Source organism: Octopus sinensis, linkage group LG7, assembly GCF_006345805.1.
Source record: "Octopus sinensis linkage group LG7, ASM634580v1, whole genome shotgun sequence".
Lineage (NCBI taxonomy): Eukaryota > Metazoa > Mollusca > Cephalopoda > Octopoda > Octopodidae > Octopus > Octopus sinensis.
The window spans coordinates 101,611,621-101,634,120 of record NC_043003.1 but is presented as its reverse complement, the minus strand read 5'-3'; the positions used below and the strand labels follow the sequence as shown (position 1 = coordinate 101,634,120).

General features: G+C 35.3%; 1 protein-coding gene across 6 annotated transcripts in view; it reads right to left on the bottom strand.

The window, feature by feature from the left end:
- LOC115213842 (small G protein signaling modulator 3 homolog) overlaps window positions 1-22,500 on the bottom strand; it is a 79,429-nt gene that overhangs the window by 51,251 nt on the left and 5,678 nt on the right. For 4 of the 6 annotated variants that reach the window (XM_029782773.2, XM_029782774.2, XM_029782775.2 and 1 more), the window contains exons 2-11: window positions 20,258-20,439; window positions 15,486-15,552; window positions 14,495-14,625; window positions 12,298-12,492; window positions 11,417-11,551; window positions 10,382-10,498; window positions 8,656-8,734; window positions 5,525-5,670; window positions 3,338-3,433; window positions 2,687-2,818 (exon numbers count right to left, since the gene is read on the bottom strand). In XM_029782773.2, the coding sequence (XP_029638633.1) occupies window positions 2,687-2,818; window positions 3,338-3,433; window positions 5,525-5,670; window positions 8,656-8,734; window positions 10,382-10,498; window positions 11,417-11,551; window positions 12,298-12,492; window positions 14,495-14,625; window positions 15,486-15,552; window positions 20,258-20,439 (1,280 nt within the window). Of the gene's footprint in view, window positions 1-2,686; window positions 2,819-3,337; window positions 3,434-5,524; window positions 5,671-8,655; window positions 8,735-10,381; window positions 10,499-11,416; window positions 11,552-12,297; window positions 12,493-14,494; window positions 14,626-15,485; window positions 15,553-20,257; window positions 20,440-20,872; window positions 20,929-22,500 lie in introns of those variants that run through there. The other 2 variants (XM_036505023.1, XM_036505024.1) reach the window with 2 other exon arrangements.

Sequence of the window (22,500 nt, the reverse complement as noted above, 5' to 3'; positions counted from 1 at the left end):
GAAAAAGATTGACCTTGAACTCTGCTGTGGATACGCACTAAGTTACTAAGTTTTAACATTCTAGCTCACTTCCGCTGTTTACAGCAATGCTTAGAAGGAAGGTGTGTGGTGTGTGATAGTCACATTGACCATGACAGAGAAATTTGTCAAGACAATACCTACTCAGAGGCCTACACAAGGTTGCAGAAAATGTATGGAGAAGAGTATATGAGACACACACAAGTGTATGAGTGGCTCAGACGTTTCCAAGATGGCTGAAAAAATGTCAATAGTGATGAACGTTCTGGGAGACCCACAACCAGCAGAACTGAGAAAAACATCGCAGGTGTGCATGCAACTGTGAGAGGAAATCATCAAATTACCATCTGTGAGTTATCAGAGGATGTGCAGATTAGTTACAGTTCAGTTCAGTTCATTATCACTGAAGATTTCAATATGAGACCCATGTCCGCCAAGTTTGTGCCAAAATTGCTTTCATCTGACCAAGAAGAAACTCAGGTTTCAGTTGCACATGAATTCCTTGATTGTGTTAAGAACAATGAAAACTTTTTGAAATATTTGCGTAGGCCTCTGAGCAGGTATCGCCAAGCTTTTGGCAAAATTTGATGCAGATTCTCTGCTCAACTTTCTCTGTCATGGTCAATGCGATGATCACATGCTACACACCTTCCTTTCGAGCACCCCTGTAAAGAGTGGAAGTGAGCTAGAATGTTAAAACTTAGTGTGCGTGCACAGCAGAGTTCAAGGTCAATCTGTGCCAAGCAGCTTGACTCTGCGTGCTTTAACTTCATTGCTATAGCAACAGTCTGGATATTTATTGATCAGACCACATACAGAAACCCAATGAACAGAAAATTATCTTGTTTTTGAAAAAAGAAAAAAATATATTGTGCATAGGGATGAGCAAATGCTTGTATTTAAATAAAGTGTGACTCTTGATGAAAAGAATAAATGAAAGGCAATTAAAATATGTGTGCCCAGTGGATTAATTTTGAATTCTCTTTCATACAGCCATTTTGTCTGCATTTACACATTCTTTAAATATAACACATGCACATATTAAATATTGTTTTCCAAAAACTACATCTGCATATACACACATACACACATATATAGAGAGAGGGGGAGAGAGAGGCACAGTTATTTCTCTTAACTTATTTTTGCTTCATTTATGCAAATTACTGCAGCCATAAATGTGCCCTACTTCTGTTTGTATGTATCTAATTATCTCATTTGCTGAAGATAAAGTAGGGCAATTGCTGTGCTGATGATGCCTATTGAAACAGAAACAGGTAGATAACTGTCCTCTCGTTTCCAGACAATCAGACTATTTTTTCCTTAATGGCATGTCAATTTTGGAGAATTCTTGAGCTTATCTACCCTTCTTAATTTGAGTTGGTACTAATTACCACCAAGTGATTGACCTATCTTCATCAGAAGTGGATATAATTTCAACTGAGAATTTATCTCATATAATATTTAATATACTCTTATTCCTTTTTGTTGTTCAATTAGATGCCACTGTTCATACTGAGTTATTTCTCTTAGCTCATTTTTGTTTCATGTATGCATGCACGCGCACATGTGTATGTGTGTATATATATAAAACTTTAAAAATTTACCGCTACAATTCAATAAGAATCAGAAAACGAAAAAGAGAAAAAGAACTCGGAGAGGTGTGACTGTGTGGTAAGAAGTTTGCTTCCCAACCATATAGTTCCAGGTACAATCCCACTGCATGGCACCTTTGGCAAGTGTCTCCTACTATAGCTTAGGGTTGACCAAAGCCTTGTGAGTGGATTTGGTAGACGGAAACTGAAAGAAGCCCATCTTACATGTATAAATGTATGTATGTATGTATATATATATATATATAATATATATATATATATATATATTATATATATATATATGTACGTATATCTATGTGAGTGTTTTGTGTCTGTTTGTCCCCCATCATCACTTGACAACTGATGATGGTGTATTTACATCTCAGTAACTTAGCAGTTCAGCAAAGAGAATAAGTGTCAGACTTTAAAAAAAACAAGTACTAAGATTGATTAACTCAACTGAAATTCTTCAAGGTAGTGCCCCAGCATGGCCACAAATTACTGAAAGGAGTGATAAAAGATAAAGGAACTTTTCCAAAACAAATGCAGAAAAAATTCCTTACAGGTTGTTCCAGAAATAAGTACAATTTCTGAGTGAGACAAAGACTTGTTTTTCCTTATTAGGATGTAGCTAATAAAACTATGAAACTTTTGCATGATCAAAGTGATAGTTATTCAAAATTAACATAAATTTTCATATTCATTCTGTATTTAAAGGAAAGCCAGTTTTAGTGACCAAGGAAACATAGGTGGGTGATGGTTTGAAGATTTAGCAATTCACCAAAGGAGATTGGTTTTATGAAACTCAGTATTTTTTACACAGTGGCAGATGTCAGAAGTTATTTGGTTTCAGGAAAGTTGCAGACTATTCTTAGTGAACACAGATTGAACTTCAACACAATAGCAAGACATTTGAAGTTTAACATATTAATACATAGCTTAATCTTTCAGATCACATTCTTCATATTAAGGTGGTAGGGAATCTACAAAGTTGAGTAGAAGTGAAATATAACTTACTCCATCAAACTGTAGCAATGACAATACACACGAGAAGGAAAAGAAAAACGAAAAAAAACCTGTTTTGGTAGATTTTTTGCAGATTCAGGGTTGACAATAGCTCCTTGATCTGCCATTAAATATGCTAAATGTTTTCTTCTATGTGTATCAACAATTGTATCTGTTAATGAGCCAGCTACATTAAAAGATATCTAGAAAGGAAAAGAACATTAAAATACATCAATAAAACTTAAAATTTTCAATTGTGAAGGAAGATATAATTTCATTTGGAACAATGCTGATTTAAGTTAGATAAAACAAGAGAGACAAAAATTAGTGAAGTTAAATCTGGGAATGTTAAGTAATGAAAATGAAGTTGGCACAGGATTCCATGACCTCTAAATGTTTTGTGAAACTCTGGATTTAAATCAAGGAAGATCCTCTCCAAGGCACAGATCCTGGCAAGGTTTTTGTATTGAGGACCAGTAACTGCTCCTGCATACAAATCTCTTCATTCTAGGTTACTAATATTGTCTAAAGGAATGACAAGAGCTGATATAGCTTGGCATCACAGTATCCATGACAAGATTTGAACTCAGAATGTAAAGGTGTGTACAAACAAACACTGAAAAGTATTTTGCCTGTAACTCTGCTGGTTGTACCATAAAGTTTTACTTGATGGAAAAACTAGTCTTCATCAGAAATAACAAGTATATTTTGCTTCCACTCACCTCTATCAATTTGTCAACATCTTGAACATCTCCAGGGACATCAGATAAAGCATTGAAGATTTGAGCAGAATTGTCAAACGTTAACATTTCCTCTTCCTAGATAAATATACAAATGTACAACATACAAAAATTTCTCACCAATTCTTTTCTTCAAATCAAAACAAAATTTGGTATTTTTATTGTCATTATATAGATATGTATATATATCTTTTATTTTTCACAGGATTTGAACTCAGAATGTAAAGACCTGGAAGAGATCTCTTCAGTATCTTTCTGAGATGCTAACAATTATGCTATCTTGCTGCCACTGTCACCACCACCACCACAGCAGCAGCAGCTGCAGCAGCAACAACCTTTTCTACTAAAGGCACAAAGCCTGAAATTTGGGGGGAGGGGATTAGTCGTTTACATCAACCCCAGTGTTTCACTGGTACTTAATTTATTGATCCTTTCCTACTCTAGGCACAAGGCCCGAAATTTGATGGAGAGGGGCCAGTCAATTAGGTCGACCCCAGTACACAACTGGTACTTAATTTATTGATCCTGAAAGGATCAAAGGCAAAGTTGGCTCTTGAAATGACAGTTGCATTATTGCTGGTGTTTGGAACATAAGTTGACATAGAATTTTGATGGAATTTTAACTTAAATCTTATTAAAACAGAAAATTTGTATTGTGTAATCAAGGGAAGTCCCAGACAGGTTGGTATCAAAGGGTTAAGCAATCACAAATATTAACCCTTTGGCATTTAAACTGACCATATCCAGCCAAAATAATCTCCCTGCTTTATCTTCAAACTGGCTAGATCTGGTTTCTGACACTTAACCTACAATATTATTCTCAAAATAAACAATCATGTCATTGAAATCTCAAAGCTAAAAGGTAATTCATGACTAATTCAAATTAATGTGAATAAATAAGCATTACATTTGACAGAGAAATCTGAATGCTACAGGGTTAATTTATGTAGGCACTTGGCTACAAGTTGGTGGCAGTGTGGGAGTGATAGACATGAGGAAGGAAAAGAAGAAAAGGTTAATTATAATGACCTCAGTGGTTAACTTTGAAGGATGAAAGACAAAGTCAACCTCAGTGGAATTAGAAATCAGAACTTAAAGGGTTTTACCTAAATATTATAAGAAATTGTGGCCTTACCAATCCACTAACCTAAAATATACATTGATATTGAACAGATGATAATTTACATTTAATGTCATCATCGTCACCAACATCCTCATGATCATCATTATCTAAAATCTACTGAACAGCTAAATGTCAATCAATGAGTGGCTAGCAGCAGATAATGATATTCAGCTGTACTTGAAGTTTCTGCAGAGCCACTTGATCTGCTCAATCTGTTGATTTCCCTCAATAAACCACCAACTACTGTCTTTATAAACATTTAATGTTTTAATGTTCTAAATATCTAGATATCTAAAATAAAAAGAAAAAAAAGGAGGGCTGCTGCTAAGAAAGTGATTGACCAATTCTTCAATCAGTTACCTCTATGTTAGAAGCTCATTCAATTTGAACTGACTATGGTCACTTAGTAAATGGTTCCTCCAAAAACCAACAAAAAAAACTTCTATGCAGTTACTTGACTTGCTAGAAATAGTAGACAAATCTCCCTGAAATTACACTCAACCATCTTAATCCTTTTGATACCAATTTACTTGAGACCATTTTTGGTCCAGTGATACAAATATCTTGTTTGAAGTAATATAAATTAAAACCTTCCACCAAAATTCCATGTTGTTTCAAATACCAACTTAATAATAATAAAGTTATTTTTTTCTAAATTACTTATTTTCAAAATTAACTGAAACAAAAACAGCATTTCAACAGAAATATGGCAATGAAGGGGTCAAAAATAGAAGACCATATATTAGACATAGTCTTTCTAGGACTACACTGCACAATGTAATAATAGAGAGACAATGTCTAAATAAAAATGCAAGTGACAGCTGGAAAACTTTTGACCATAGGTATACATGACTGGTACCAACTTGGAGCAGTAAGCTTCAATAAGAACAATTCTCTCCAACAACCATAAATGAAAGTTGAAATTTTATTAAAAAGATATTATCGAATCTAGAAAAATAGCTGTAAAGCATTAACATATAAAATAAGGTTTTGATGAAAAATTGGGATGTTTAAGTAGTTGGTTAGTGTTTTAGAATAATACTGACCTTCATTTTTAACATGCCCATAGTGACTTGGAAGAGTATAATGGAACCTTGATAGAAAAGTAAGTCCCAGATACGGAGAAGAACCTTCATGTGTACCACACTAGCAAACAGCGTCAGGAACCAATGAAGGCTAATTAGAGAAAGCTCTGAAAAGTAGGGTACATGCAAGCCAAGGAATTAGTGGGGCTCATAGCAAATGAGTGGGGAGGAACAGGCAAAGGATAATTGAAACTACATACAAAATTGGAAATGATAAGAATAATAACAAATTATGTAATATAAATATTTGGTTAGTAATGAGATATGGATTGTTAATGTTTAGCTACAGAAGAACTAGAGTCAATTGTATGAATACACATGCACAAACAAAAAATTACATTCAAATATATGCATTCACACTAACCTTTATCATCAAAGTATCGCTTTTTAAGTTAAAATAACGAATGAGGCAATTAAAAGAAATCCAATTTTTTTTCTTCAGACTATGAAACATTATCCTGCAATTCTTATACTGTGACAGATTGAATTTATATAGCATAGAGTTGAGAGTAACATAGCCCTCTACCACTATGACACATCTTGTTACACAAATATAAACATATGTGCAAACATACAAACATATACATACACCTTAATCCCTGCAACAGCTTGCCTAGCCAACTGATTCCTCCAATAAATTTCAATTATATGAAGACACTAAAACAGTAAACAGTCTTCTGTAAATCTTTGATATACCTCATGTTGGTACACTACACCTGTAGATAAAACTACACTGACCCCTATCAATGATATGGTGCACAACACCTTGAAACAATGCCCCTATCTCTATACTTGACATATCCCATGTTGGTGCACTATTCCTGTATGTGAAATTGCACATCTACTTACTTCTATCATTGACATACATCATGTTCATGCACTACTCTTGTATTTGGAACTGTGCATTACAAAATATCAAATCATATTTGAAATGGAAAACAAAAAACACTCAAACCCAGCATTGCAGCTGTTTCTAACTCTTAGTCTATCATTACACTGTTATTTCCATATAACTGTTTTTACAAAGGCCTATGCTCCTCTCAACTTACTTGCCCTATGTCACCTTCTGTCACTTAACCACAACTAGCACAAAGCTTTCTGCTCTTATTTCCAAAACTCTGGACAATAGTACTTTATGCTATGAGGAAGAGCATGGTTGTGTGAAGGCTGTGTAGATAAAAAGTTTGCTTTCCAACTGTGTAGTTCTGAGTTTGATTCCACTTTGCAACAATTAGGCAAGGATATTCCACAACAGGCTTCAGTTGGCCAGCAGCTTGTGAGAGAAATTTGGTAGACAGAAACTGTTTGGAAGTTTATTATGTGTAAGTATATGTGGGATTCGCTACTGTAAATTAATGAAGGATATAAACAAAATCAGTCTCCCCACCAAAAAAAAAAAAAGACAAAAACCCAGTGCATTATCAATGAAGTTCCTTGAGATATTTGTTCTGCATTGATTTACAGACATTCCTTAACTTTTCTTCATCATCAGAAATGGCTGAACCATTGATCACCAGTTGTGATGATGATGATGATCATGATTGTGATCATCATCATCCTTAAACATCTATTTTCCATGAGGTGGACGGTTTGACCAGAGCTGGCAAGTGGAGAGCTGCATCAAGTTCTAGTCTGATTTGGTTTGGTTTCTATGCATGGATACTCTCCTTAACACCAACCACATTACAGTGTGTGCTGAGTGCTTTTAACATGGCACTGGCATGAGTGTTTGTTACATGGCACTGGCACACAACACTTATAAGGCAATTCTCTATACCAGGGCGAGTAGTCTTAACACTTTTTCTGTGGAGGGCACATTTTCTTGAATACAACAAGTCACCAGGTATCTTGGTCCTTTGTCATCTCATCTGAGAGGTTCAGTGTCTGGAAGTTGTCCTTCAACACTTTGACAAAAGATAAATAAATCTTCCTCCCCTCAGAACCTGCATAACTTCTCCACCACCTCACTGACACAAATCTTCTTATCCAGTATTAATTTATAACAATTCAATGTAATCTTTAACCATGTTAATCTGTGGCCATCTCAAAAGTTTATCTCAGGAACCACTGACACACATCATCATCATTTAACATCAACTTTTTTTAATGCTTTCATGGGTGAGACAGAATTTGTTTAGGCAGATTTTCTACACAGAATGCTGTTCCTGCCACCATCCTTCACCTGCTTCCAAGTTAGGTAATATTTACCTATGGAAGACTGGAATCAAACAACACTTTACAATCATCACATGATGTCAAGACAAAGGCACACACACACACACACACACACACACACACATGACAGGCTTCTTTCAGTTCCCATTGAACAAATCTACTCAAAAAGCTTTTGTCACTATATGGTTATAACAGAAGACACTTGTCCGGGGTGCTACATAGTGAGACTGAACCAGAGGCCGCGTGGTTGGGAAGTAAGCTTCTTACCAATCTCTACCTGCCTCTACACTAGCAACATTTATCCCATCAAACCCATACCTTTCCATTGACCCTGTTATCCCATGAAAACTGGGGATAATCATTACCCATGCTCGCCCAGATGCAACTGGGCCACCAGAAGGCATTGTCTCTATAAAACACAGGCGTTACCATTTGTATTATTGTTGGTAAATATATAAACAGAGCAACTAAAGAATATTGCACCAAAACAACTCCTGTAACAAACTATTGAACTAGTCTATAAGCTATCTCTTGTGATTCTTTCATCATTAGTTGAGTAAATATAGTAAAGGCTATGTTTCATGGTAGACATCAGAATAAGACTGTCCGTAGTTATCTCTTGTTGCTTCATATAAAAAGAAAAACAATACAAACCAATGATTAACATTGTTTTCCTTTCCTCACAACATATTTTTTGCTAACTTTTTAATGTTCCATGCATTAAGTATATGAGTATTAATTTTCAATATAGCTTATAAGTCAATAGCATGGTCAATGATTACAGCAGACTTTCATATTCTGTTATGCACTTCATGCAGATTAACACAACAGTTAGTAATCCTTATTTCCTTGTGAACTAGCAACTTAGCAGGCAAAAATGCTTTAATATTAGAAGGGTATTTAGTAAGTATACTTACCTATGTCATGCTCTTTGAGTACAAGATCAGTGTTGGGTAACAGGGTGATGAGTAATTGTCGTAAAACACGCTGATCAGCCTGGAAAGTGAAGTAATGTAATTATAAAATAATAATATACAAGCAGTATCCATGGATATTTCCACAGTTATTGTGAAAATTATAAGATTATTGGAAATTTATAGAGAAACATGAAATGCATATTTTCTTTTGAAATTATAATTCTGATGTGTTTGATTCTGTAGATTGTATAAGGTCCATAGAACTGAAGGTGCAGTGTTAAATGAGAACATCTTTGAAAGCTATTTTCTTTGCTATACACTTATCACCTCTTCTACCTTGAGAGTTGGTGCCTAATGTTTATATTTTTACATCAAAAATAAACAATATTAAGTATGGAAAAAAATCAAGGATATCTATCTTATAATTATATTATTCTACTATAGTATGATTACATTGATTTAACTCTTTTAATGCCAACTCACTTAAAAACTCCCTGAAATGATCTTGATAAAAACCTATTAGAATTTCATACTAATTTATGTCTCTAACACCTGGTCTGAAATTTTGAGTGGGAGGGGCTAGTTGATTACTCTTATCCTAGTATGTAACTGGTACTTATTTAATTGACCCCAAAAAGATGAAAGGCAAAATCAATCTCAGTGGAATTTGAACTCACAAAATAAAGACAGATGAAATGCCGCTAAGCATTTTGTCTGGCATGCTAACTGTTTTCCAAGCTTGCCATCTTACACTAGTTTAATAATGATAAAATTATTATTTTCAAGATTAATTGAAACAAAGAAAGTAGTCAATTATATTACAGAGCAGCGGTTTTCCTCTGGGCATCACATTATAATCTTTAAAGAAAGCTGCTGATGTTGTGACAAGAGTTTCTATATACAATTCCAATATTTTGAACCTATTGTTTGAAAATCCACAGCTTGAAAAGCATTCTGTTACCAAAACCAAATGGGTCATGTCTATTAATATAGGTCAGCTTAGGTACCACCAGAGATGAAAACAAATGATGACAATCACAGGTTAGAGTTTATGGTCCAGTATAGGTTCTACATTTGTGATCTTAAGCAAGATATTGGCATCGAATTTTGGTACAAGGCCAGCCAGTTTGGGGGAGGGGTAAGTTGATTACATCGATACACACCCTTGTGCTCAACTGGTACTTATTTTATCAACCCCAAAAGGAGGAAATGGGTAAGTGGACCGCAGCAGAATTTGAACTCAGAACATAAAGATGGATAATATGCTGTTAAACATTTTGCCCAGTATGCTAACGATTCTTCCAGCTTACCATCTTAACTGCAGGCTAGATATTAAACTCCATGTACCTTGCCTTATGCATAGCTAGAGTGATTAAGGGTAATACTTTGAGAATGTGAAAAACAGGTAAAACTATCCCCTAATGCAGTCTGAATACAGAAAGGTAAGGTATTTAATCAGGTCAAAGCTATGACCTTTACAAAAAACCACAACACCAATAACAGTAGCCAATGTGAATGCCTTTAAGTGATAGCCTGATCTACTAGAAATAGAAGTTAAATCTCCCTAAAATCACATACTACCTGGGTTTCTTATATGTAGGAAAATTACTTGATAGCCATGGTTTGACTTTAATTATAAGTCTACTCAGTCAGTTTACCAAAGACTAAATAACAATGACAATAATAACTATGTAGATATTAATAGTAATAAGATAAACAGACATACCTGTATCCCAATTAGTGTACTGGAATAATAAGATGCTGGGAGCAAATCTTCTATTATAGAACACAACATCCAAAATGTATCTTCTTCTTCCATAAACAGAAGCAAAGAAGCAGCAATCTGTCAACAGAAATTTGATCCTCAACTGGCTTTAAATTTTAGCAACAGATTTTAGATACGCATAAATACAAACACACACATACACACACACACACACTCACACACACACACACACACACACACACACACACACACACACATACATACATCATTTTACAAAGTTGTCATGGATTGGATGAGACTTTCCAGTACAATGTCTCACCACTTGTCACAAAATAACAGAAAACTTCCTATCTTTGTATTTGCTTTGGCTTTCATGATTATCTGATGCCTCTGACACAAATCATTTTAGGACAAAGAACAGAAGCATTTTATTGTGTCTCAGGGATTGTCTGCAGGACTAAAATACTCCTTCTACCCTATATTTAATTTATATATGGATTTACTGCTCAGATTGGATGCAGTGTACAGAGTCTATGTCACCTCTGTTTCTTCTTTTTTTGTCATCGTTTTTGCAGATGAATACCTTTCCAATCACTAATCAGTTTACAGTATTGATTGGCCAACATGGTTTTGGGTTCAGTCCCTTTGTGTGGCACCTTCAGTGTCTTCTACTATTGCTCCAGGTCACTAAAGTCTTATGATTGGATTTAGTGGATGAAAACTGAAAGACCACCATATATATATATGTAGGTAGGTACATGTATGAGCATGCATGTCTGTGTGTTTGTTTGCATGTACAATCACTTGTACAAAGATGCAGTGGCCAGTGTTGTTATCAGTTTCTCCTGCTGACAAATCATCCAGGTACTTTGTACCTTCTAAGCTATGCAGAATAAGCGATACTTCACTTGAAAATCAAGTAAGGTCAGTATCATGAAGATCATCCAGCTATAAAATAATGCCACGCATAACATTTGCTTGACCTTTGAAAATTTGGGAAAATGGACATAAAATGAATGAAATAGATATACTTACCATACCTGTTCCTTGACAATACCCTACATCTGGATAGAGCCAGGCTAGACCTCGAAGAATCCGGCGCAACCGTGGAATGCCTGTACTATTAATGTTACAGAAGCATGCATTGCTTGGCATCGTCCGCAGAAGGTCCTGACATGAAAAAGATATGAAACAAGAGTGGTGTTGAGAGAGAGAGAGAGAGAGGGGGAATAAAGAAGATTTAGTAAATGTAAGAAATCCATAACGTTGGTGCAAGTTTCATAAGTCTGGTTATGTACACCAATCTGTTTGAAGTTTATGAGCCAGTTTCTATGCAACTGTAAGAAATTCTAAAAATAGCAACCAATGAAGCAGCACCTCTTTATAACAAGATCCTAATTAGGAATAGATTCAGTGAGAAATTAATCTATATGGAGAATTCTCTGCCTATCCATTACTCAAGAAGAACCAAGAAGTAGGAAGTAATTTGGTTTAATCTCTTCCATAATTTAGACTTTACTACTAATATAGCTTGAAACATTTTATATTTTGTAAGGCACCATTTTCCAATCACACAAAAATATTCCAAACTTTTTACTGCACACAATGTTAAGGTTAGCCTTTCTTGCCTAGATAATACCACTTCCAGTATTACATACCATAATTGAATATATTTGTCTGCACACTCAGTAATCCATCTGCAAATGCCAACTGAGAGGTCCAATGGAGGACTACATGCCATCCAACAGATAGTATGCAGGTGATGGTTGTAAAGGTGGAAATGGCAGATAAGTTAAAAGAAAAAGTAATTTGATATTTTCTTTCTTTCTGAACAAAAACAAGAAAGGAGGAATAGATAATAAGAAAAAGCCAACACAAAGGTGTCAAAAAAAGAAGAGAGAAAGAAAAAATGAAACCTTTTCTATTTGTTTTGATGTCATCAAATGGTCATTGGAACTTTCTTTGACAACTTCTTTATAAGACATATCTGATTTGTGTTTCTTTTCCAGAGCACCAGACACTCGCATCCAGATTTGAGAACGCAGTGAATGCGGGATCCCTTGTCGAATCATCTGTCGGAATTTCTCCGATCGAGGCAGGCGGTCTTCTACCTGTGGTGAAAATGTTAGACAGGATGGATTACTTTTACATCATGTAGGACAATACCTGGGTCCAGATATTGTCCTGAGATCTCAAAAAATGTATGCATGTATTGACAACTATCATTCACATTCAAGGAAAAGGGAGCTCAACAGAAACTTTATACTCTCTGATAAAACTCTGCAGCAGAGTTTGAAATAGCTATAATGATGGGAAAGGTCATGGAATTAGGGAGCAAAAACATTAAAAAAATAACTGAACTTTGGGTGAAAACAATTCTTCCAGAATTGTAATTCCCATTGCATGAAATGCAAGAATATTAAAAAGTGAAGGAAATAACCACTCAATTTCTTCTCCATGAAACAGTGATAACTATTCTGAAAGTTTACCAATTCCTCAAAGAGTACTTACAATCAGGCGATAGAGGTAGCATTCCAAGTGGCTTTGCTGGTTTACTAGTGGAGATAAGGGAAGAGTATGGACAGCTGAGTCGATATGGTAAACAACAGCCAGGAGAGGTAGTTATGGTTCACATTCAGTTGTTTTTATTGTTGCTTAATTCTAGGTAAAACCCCATCATCAAAAGTGCCTCTGCTGGGACTTCCACTATTTTTGTATGTCAAGAACAATACAGTCCAATGAATCCTTCCTATTTTAAGATAGCAGTGTTGATAAGAGGGAATTTGGCCAATATTTCTAGCTGGCAGAGAGATCATGCAGGGCCTACCTTTAAGTTGTTAATGATCAAAGGCAATCTGGAAATGATTGCCCACCTTAATTCAGGTAGTTGACGTAATCTGTCACCCAGTTTAACACTATTAACTGGTTCTTGGATACATTTAATAGAGTACCATTTGATGCTGGTATTCAAACAAGGGCTTCAGTCAAAGGATAACTCACTTGCTTCTTTTCACCCATCTCTCAAGTCCTGTAAAGGGCCATGAGCACTGCCCATTCCTCTTTGATGAAGCAAATATAAACAATATTTCAAACATAGGATAATGTACTTCTAGATGTACCATGTACCATTCATTTTTAAAGATAGTGGATGTGGTTTAAAGGTTATTTGGCTACCATAACTAGCAGATCAAGCTACCATATAATAGCACTCTTTTAGTAGTTACTGTAGGTGGTATAATTCAATAGTGATATCTATGTAGACCTGACTAAGAGTTCATTGGTCTGTAGTAGTGAATTCAATTTCTCCACACTTGTGACAGCTCAGCATATCACCCCACGCTAAACTGGAAACTGGAGATAAGCATTAGCTCTAAGCATCCTTGTCATTCAGAAAAAGATTATGTTAAAGATCATATCTAGTTATCTGTGCTGTACACTACTATGCCCCTAGTCTAAGTATTTATTTCTCAATATAAACCTAGTTGTATATAAGTAACACGAGGTGGTTGGCAACTCTTCAGATAATTTGTAATTTTAAACTAAAGTCCTCCATGGAGGAACAGATTTTGTAGGCCCAACTTTCTCTAGATAAAAAAAGGTAAAAGTAAAATTTCCTTCTGGAGTCATACTGTCTCATAAGGACCAGTTCCCCAGTTTCCATGGCGTATATATTTCCCCACCTGGACAGAACGCCAGTCCATCACAGGATTACTCATTTTAGCCATCTGAGTGGACTGGAGCAACATGAAATCAAGTGCTTTGCTCAAGAACACAACACGTTGCCCAGTCCAGGAATCAAAACCACAATCTTACGATCATGAGTCCAACACCCTAACTTCTAAGCTACACACCACCATTTGCTCTAGATACACTACTACACAAAGCAAAAGCATCCTGCAATGAACCAGCAACCCAATGAGACATTTACATATAAAAATAACTTTTTGTATTTATTCCATTCTCATCGCTGTAATCAATGACCAAACAGCAAAGAGTGGAATATCTCCATAGTTCTTCAACCAAATCAGTGTAGTAATCTCAAATTACCTTTGCATGCTACTTACTGTGTTTAAAAATAAAAGTAGGAGAAATGAAGCATGAGTAATTTCATACCTTGTCCCAGGTCAAGTCACCAACTTCATTATTGTGTGTAAATTCTAAATAAGCTGTCCACTTTAAACGGTGCTGTGGATCTTCAATGAAAGGTGTGCTGAGTAGTTTGCTAGAATTCTCTTCAGGACCATCTGCAGCAATAGATAAACACAAGAAAATTAAACTATAAATACCTTTTACCATAAAACAGTACATACATACATACATACATACATACATACATACATACACACACGCACACATATATTATAGTAAATGGATAGGGATACAATATCCAGGTGGGTACCATTCAATCACCAAGTGATAATCCAGGTTAAGGTTAACCACATCTAGTTCTAATGAAAATTTGGGGTAAGCAATCCCACTGTGTTTTATCCAATGGGTAAATCTTGGGTTCACTTCTCTGGATTATGAATATTTAACTGAATTCCAATACAGTAACGATTAATAAGTGTGTGTGTGTGTGTGTGTGTGTGTGTGTGTGTGTGTGGTGGGGCTTCTTTCAGTTTACATCCAGTAAATCCACTCACAAAAGCTTTGGTCAGCCTCAGAACTTGCTCATAGCAGACACTTGCTCATAGTGCCACGCAGTAGAAAACAAACTATTTAGCCACACAGCCACACCTGTACCTATAGCACACACGCATGTACACACGCATACACACACACACAGAACAATTTCATCAAAAGTGGCAATTTATCACAAACATTCATGCTTTCATTTTTGTTAACAAGGCACAGTACCTCAAATTATGAGAGAGAGGGGGAGGGAAAGAGAGAGAGAAAGAAAGAGGGGAGGGAGGGAGGGAAAGAGAGAGAGACAGACAGAGGGGTAAACAAAAAACGTGATGCTCATGCATCTCAGTGGTGTTAATGAGTAAAACCAGTTTCAACTGAAGAAAATCAAAACCATTTTACAGATGAAATCTATTGAGACTAGAATTACTGATTTCACTAATCTACAAGATAGGAATTTGAAAACTGTACTTGCCTTCTTCTTCAACTTTGAAGCCAAATTCATCATAACGATAATCCAACTGACCTTTGGCATCAACAGGCTAAAATGAGAAAATCACCAATGTTTCAAAAGACTGTGGAATTTTCCCACTTTTTTAAATGACACACACACAAATGCGCATTGAACACACATACTCGTACACAATGTAGCTACTTTGCTTGTTCACTGGTTAGTTGCAACTTGATATGATGGAGATGACTCTTTCAAAGCCCCAGATGTTAAGACATCTGAAAGTCATAGTCATACGCAGGTGAGACAACTCACCCCAAGTTCCATTCAGGAGTGATGGACGTCATTGTTTCACCATTTTTGTGGCTTATCAACATCACATGCCTAAACCAAACAGGAGGCAAATTGAATAGCCTGTCCATGACTATATGCTGGTATGCCCAAATGATGCAGACATAGGAATAAATTCAAATATGAATTAGAAGTAGTGCCAGTGTTGTTACCGAACACACATATGCAATGTATGAGGTGGAGGCACATGGCCTAGTGGCTAGAGCAGCAGACTCGCGGTCGAGAGATAGTGGGTTCGAATCTCAGGCCGGATGATATGTGTGTTTATGAGCGAAACACCTAAGCTCCACACGGCTCCGGTGGAAGTTAATGGTGAACTTCTGCTGACTCTTTCACCATAACTTTCTCTCTCTTTCCTCCTGCATCTAGCAGCTCACCTACGACGGACCGGCATCCTGTCCAGGTGAAGAACCTATATGCCAAGGAAACCGGGAAACCGGCCCTTATGAGCCAGGCATGGCTCGAGAAGGAACAAACAACAATGTATGAGTGTTGCTTGTTCGCTAGTTAGCTATGATTTGACATGGAGATGACTCTCTCAAAGCACTGGATTTTAAGACACCTAAAAGTTACAGTCATAGACAGGCAAGACAGCTCACTCCAAGTTCCATTGAGGAGCAATGGATATCGATGTTTCACCATTTTTGTGGCTTATCAACATCATGTAGCTGAACAAAATCATCAAAACATCAATATCAATTGCTCCTGAACGGGACTTGGGGTGAGTTGTCTCACCTATCTATGACTTTCAGGTGTTTTAACACTCAGTGCTTTGAGAGAGTCATCACCACCACATCAAAGCACAGATGACTGGTGAACAAGCAAAGCACATACATTGTGTATATGTGTTTGATAATGTTTACAACACTCATGCCACTCCTAATTCATATTTGAATATATATTATATATATACACAGACATGTAGGAAGTAAATAGACAGCTTTAATTTTCAAAATTTCTTATCTAAACATCTTAATATGTTTTCAGCGGTGTAGAATTTACAATGTAATTTTTCTTTTTCATTCCAGATGCCATTATATTAAACATTTGCAAAGAGTAACCATGTCATGCACAAAAAATTCAGCAGAACTTTCAGATTTTCAAAGAGGTCGTATTGTTGGGCAATCTGAGGCTGGTCTTAGCCACTGAAGAATTGCCAAAAATCTTCAAATTCCTTTTGCTGCTGTTAATAGAATTATAGTGAAATTCAAAAGCCAAGGAAAAGAATCAACAGATTCTTGTCCCGGCCAACCTGGGCCCTCAGAAAGGAGAATTGTGGAAAACGAACCCCATTTGAAGGCTTCTGACATAGATGAATCCAGATTTGCATTATTTTCAGACAGTGGATGTGTTTGGGTCTGGAGGTTTCCCAATCAAGAATTTGATTTGAAACGACTCCAACCAACTGTAAAACATGGCAGTATCTCTGTAATGGTATGGGGAGCTGTCATCAGCAATGGTCGTTCTGAGCTGATCGAATGTGTTGGAACCATAAACTCTGAAAACTACATCGAAATACTTCAGCAAAGACTACTTCCGATGTATTCACACGATAACATAATGAAAATGAGTCTTTATTCATGGAAGATGGGGCCCCATTCCACACAGCAAAAAGGAATCAACAATGGCTGACTGAAAATGGGATTAAAAAGCTTCCTTGGCCGAGCCAATCTCCTGACATGAACCCAACTGAAAATCTGTGTAGCATACTAGATAGAGCTATACGAAAAACTCAACAGAAACCTAAATCTAAAGATGAATTGTTTTGATTGTTGTGTGAAAAGTGGGCAGAAATTCCACAAGAGACAATCACAAAGCTCATCAGTTCAATGCCAAAAAGAGTTTCGGAATTAAAGCCTTCGAAGTGAATGTCAACTAAATACTGAAGTATGTAATCCTACCTATCGATTACGTTTCAATGGTTCGCTTTGCGTATTAAATAAAAGATTTTGAAGATTAAAGGTGTCTATTTACTTCCTGCATGTCTGTGTATACACACACATACATTTACATACAAAGCACAACACTTCTACCTTTGGTATATAGATCTGCTTACCAGTAGCTCAGATAATGTCCTCTTACAGCAGAAATGGTGGTGATGGTGATCACCACCACTGATGCCACCATCACCACTGCAGCCACTATGATTTTTTAGGTGTATTTTCCATGCTGGATAGTTTAAATGGATCTAACAGGTAGGAGGACCACTTCTTGCTCAAATGTCTGTTTTGATATGGTTTCTACAGATAGCGGCCATTCTTGCAGCTATCATGTATCATGTATACATACATAAATTTACATACACTCACAGGAAAACTGACTTCAAAACCAATGTTGCCCTTTAGTATAGTGAGTAGAAAGGACGAGAAGGATGAGGTATATTCAAGTTTCAAGAGAAAACCCACCCTAACACAATGATTTCTATCAAATAAAATTCTTTCACTGATGACATACAGTGAGTTTCATGGTAATCTCTGAACTATGTAGAAAGAGTGTATAAATGAGTATGTGCAAAGGTGCACATGTACATACATACACTCAATATTTTTAATCAGAAGTTACAAAGTGCATGAAACTTGCATTTCTTGAATCACTGTGGAACTTCTAACATTTAAAAAATATATATATATATATACTCTCACGTTTTGAGTTCTATGTAGTCTGTTTGCACTAGCAAACAAATTATCTTTCACATATCTTTTTTTTAACTCATTCTGTCATCCTAATGAAATTTATTACACATGCACACACACACAATGACAAATACACACTCAGCATGAGCGATATACTTTTATAAAGTGTGAGAGAGAGTATGATAAATATACACAGAGAAGGGAAAATAATTTACCATGGGAAAAGCGAAAATGAAAGAGATAGACAGAGAGATCTTTTCTGTTGCTATTACAGGTTTTAAAATTTTATAACTAAGTCAAAATCTTCAAATTTAATATATTGATGTATTTTTTCATGCAGAATCCAAGTTTGTGATTCATTTATTCTAGAAAAATTTTAGAAAAATGTCACAGAGGTTTAAAGTTTGATATTTTTACCTAATCAGAAAACAGGATTTACGAGTAATTGCAGTGATAAAATGTAAGTAAACATTAGATGATGTAATGAAAGCAATACATGAGAGATAATACAGAGAGAGAGAGAGAAAGAGAGAGAAGAGAGAGTGTGATAAAGAGTCTGGTAAATAACAGAGAGAGATAGATTCATGGTGACAGACAGAGAATGGGAGAGCTGAAAATTTAAAAGTTGAGTTATTTCTCGTAGCAAATTATATTTTTTCTTATTATTTACAGATGACCTTCTCTTTGGGATGCAGATGTCAAAAATCAAATTCATTTTTCTCAAGAATGCACTGATCAAGAGCCTTTCAGGGCCACACACATAATTATAACTACATACACTAGCATTTATATATAAAATATAAATAATACGGTCTTGAATACTGTATGGACTGAAAACTCTGTTGATAGGTCACTAATATTTAACCCTTTAGTATTCAAACTGCCATGTCCAACCACAATATTCAACATGCTTCATGATCAAACTAGCCAGATTCAGCCACTCACACCTACCCTACAATGTCCTTCTAAACATAAGCAATCACATTATGAAAATCTCAAAGCTACAAGATGCTTCTTGATTAATTCAAAACAATATGAATAAATAGGCATAACACTTGACAAAGTAGCTGAATGTTAAAGGGATAAACATACAATATATACTGGATTATAAGACATCATTTTTCTTCCAAATATATATTCTAAGGCTGAGTGCTCTATCTTATACATTTCATCATTTGCTAAAAGTGGTTGACAAAAGGACATCCTGACCTCTTCATAAGAATAGGCTTTAGAAAGGTAATAAGTACATCTTATAAAATGTTAATGCTTGCATGTGATAGAGCTTGTGTATGTTTGAGTACACCATTGGCAAGACAAATTTGGCACTCATTATTACAAGCTGGAGCACATTAGTACATGCTGCTCTAAGTTTAGTTTACATTAGGGGATGACACTTCACATGTCATCACTCAGTAATTTACTGAGGGGTGCAGTTCAATTAACAATAACTCCACGGCAGAAATGGCCTTGAGCATAATTGTCAAATGATAAACATTTTTACTTTCCCTGCTTTTCAACACCAAATAGTTTGGAATGTTCTCCTTCCTTAAAACAAAGATTTACCCACCCAACTCTAACAATTCACGGTGAAAATAAAAGACATAGGTAAGTTGATAAAGAAAGAAGAAAAATTAATGTCATGTCTAAGAACATCATATAAAACTCTGATCCAGGTTAGAAAAAATTAAGTATTACAGCTAATGCAGCAAAGCCCTCCCCACCACCCTATTTCAACTAAAACAAAGATAGTGATTTTTCTTATTATCTATTCAAAGAAGATGGAGTGAGGATACAAAACAGGCAGGCACTTACAGGGTTGTTTAATCTGGACAAAATATCTTGTGGCCACATTGACGGTGTAAGGGCTGAAAACGGTCCTCCTGGAGTTGGAGTAAAATCTGAATTATGGTTGTAGCTGGGTACAGCACAGACACTAACTCCTTCTCCAGTTTCCCTGACAATGTAGTCATCTTCATCTTCTGAGAGAGTGTCAGCTGAAATGAAAAGGATAATATTTAACACTCACAGTAGGTTGTGTCAATAAAACATTAGTTTACCAAGTAAAGGGTCGGTAATTTATTTACTGTGTCAATGACCAACTCATTTAACTTTTGCTAACTCAGTCCACCAGGCAGTAAATAGCCAACATGATTAGTATAGCTCATCACTACAAGGAACTAGAGTATAATTAATGACTGGTTCATTAGTATGCAGTGCTAGAGGAGGCAACAAGAAGCATTCATGAACTCCACCTTGAATCAGTCCCCTCCATTAGCTTTGTCATTGCTTTCAAACTGTTCTGATTCAAGTATTGTATAATATAAAATGTATAAATTGTATAATATAAAATATAACATAAAATCTCTAAGTCCCTCTTTTGTTCAGCTCAGGTTTTACTGTGTGAAACAGATGAGAGATGAATCTTACCCGGGATAGGAGACTGGTCTATCAAATGTAACATTCCCAAATGATCCAGCACCTATTTCTGACAAATAAATGAACTACAGAAATGTAGAATAAGTTTTCTATCTCAAAACACAACAAAATATCAGCATCAGATTGGGTCAGTGTACAATATCTGGCATATAACAGTCTATAATACCATGTTGAATTCACCACACAAATATATTCCTCACTAAACAGATAGCTAAATGTAAAGAAAAGGAGTTCAATCAAAACTATACAGGCAGAAATAATAGCTTGGTCTTACAACAGCAGTTGATTTATCGAATTATAGGCTTCTCTGGACACAAATGTCTTGGAAATGATAAAACAAAATTAAACAAAACCTTTACAAATAAAACACTTTTTATATAGCCAACAAATGTTACATGAAATAAAAAGTAAGAAACTCAATATTGGCCATTGATTTCAATATGCATTTAAGAAATCACACAATATGATACTTAATACAGGACAAGGTCAGGTCAGGCACAGGAGCAGTCCTCTGAGCTGTATACTAGTTAGTCCCTATGTCTAGGGAGAAATAAGATTTTGACTCTTTTACTGCAGAAACCAGGTATATCCATTCAAAATTTCATTATCCTCAACTGTAAAAAGCACTATCATATATCAGTTTATCTTTTGTTGAGGAATATCATGTTCAAATTATTTTCTGTTGAGATGTGTCAAGTTTATTGAGACAACATGACTGGCAGGAAATATTAATTTTGTATTTTGACAGACATTTAACATCATTACTGGAATAACCATGAAATTTAATTTCACAGGGGAAAGGGTTAATTGGCATTTAATTTCAAAGTATCTAGAAGAATATCAATATATTTGCTTTTATATCTGCAAGTCCCAAGATGCTGCTGAAGAAGATTCAATGTAATAAACAGATTATTTGTCAGGACTGTGATATGAGCAGACTCAAAGATCAGATCTTCATTGACATGATAAATGTGATACTAAGGTACAAGAACCGTGAGTGTATAAGCTATGCAAATTTTTGAAAGAAAATAACGTTCAACATTATAACTCCATAAGCAACAACCAAAAGGACCTCAGTCATATAGGTAGCAGTGTGTGTTACACAGTTAATTATTTTACTCAAGTTATATTTTTGTATTACTGAGAAAATTTGTTTTGAATTCTAGATCATTGTGCAAAACACCACTCAAAGAATAGTGTCCGAGTCTATAACAGTCTGGTTTCACTTATGTGTATTAAAATTGAAATGTATAATGTGTATATATGTATGTGTATGTATATACAGATATATATGTATATATAAATAAAAGACTTTCTCACTTCCCGAGCGTTAAACTGATACGTTTGTTTGTTGTTTATACATTCGTCTTCGTCCTCTTGTAAATTCTCACTATATGAATATATATATATATATATATGTATATATATATGTATATATATAAATATACATGTATATATATATATATACATATATATATACATAATACATATATATAAATATACATGTATATATATATATATATACATGTATATATATATATATACATGTATATATATATATGTACAATGTATATAATATATATATATATATATATCATCATCATCATCATCATTTAACG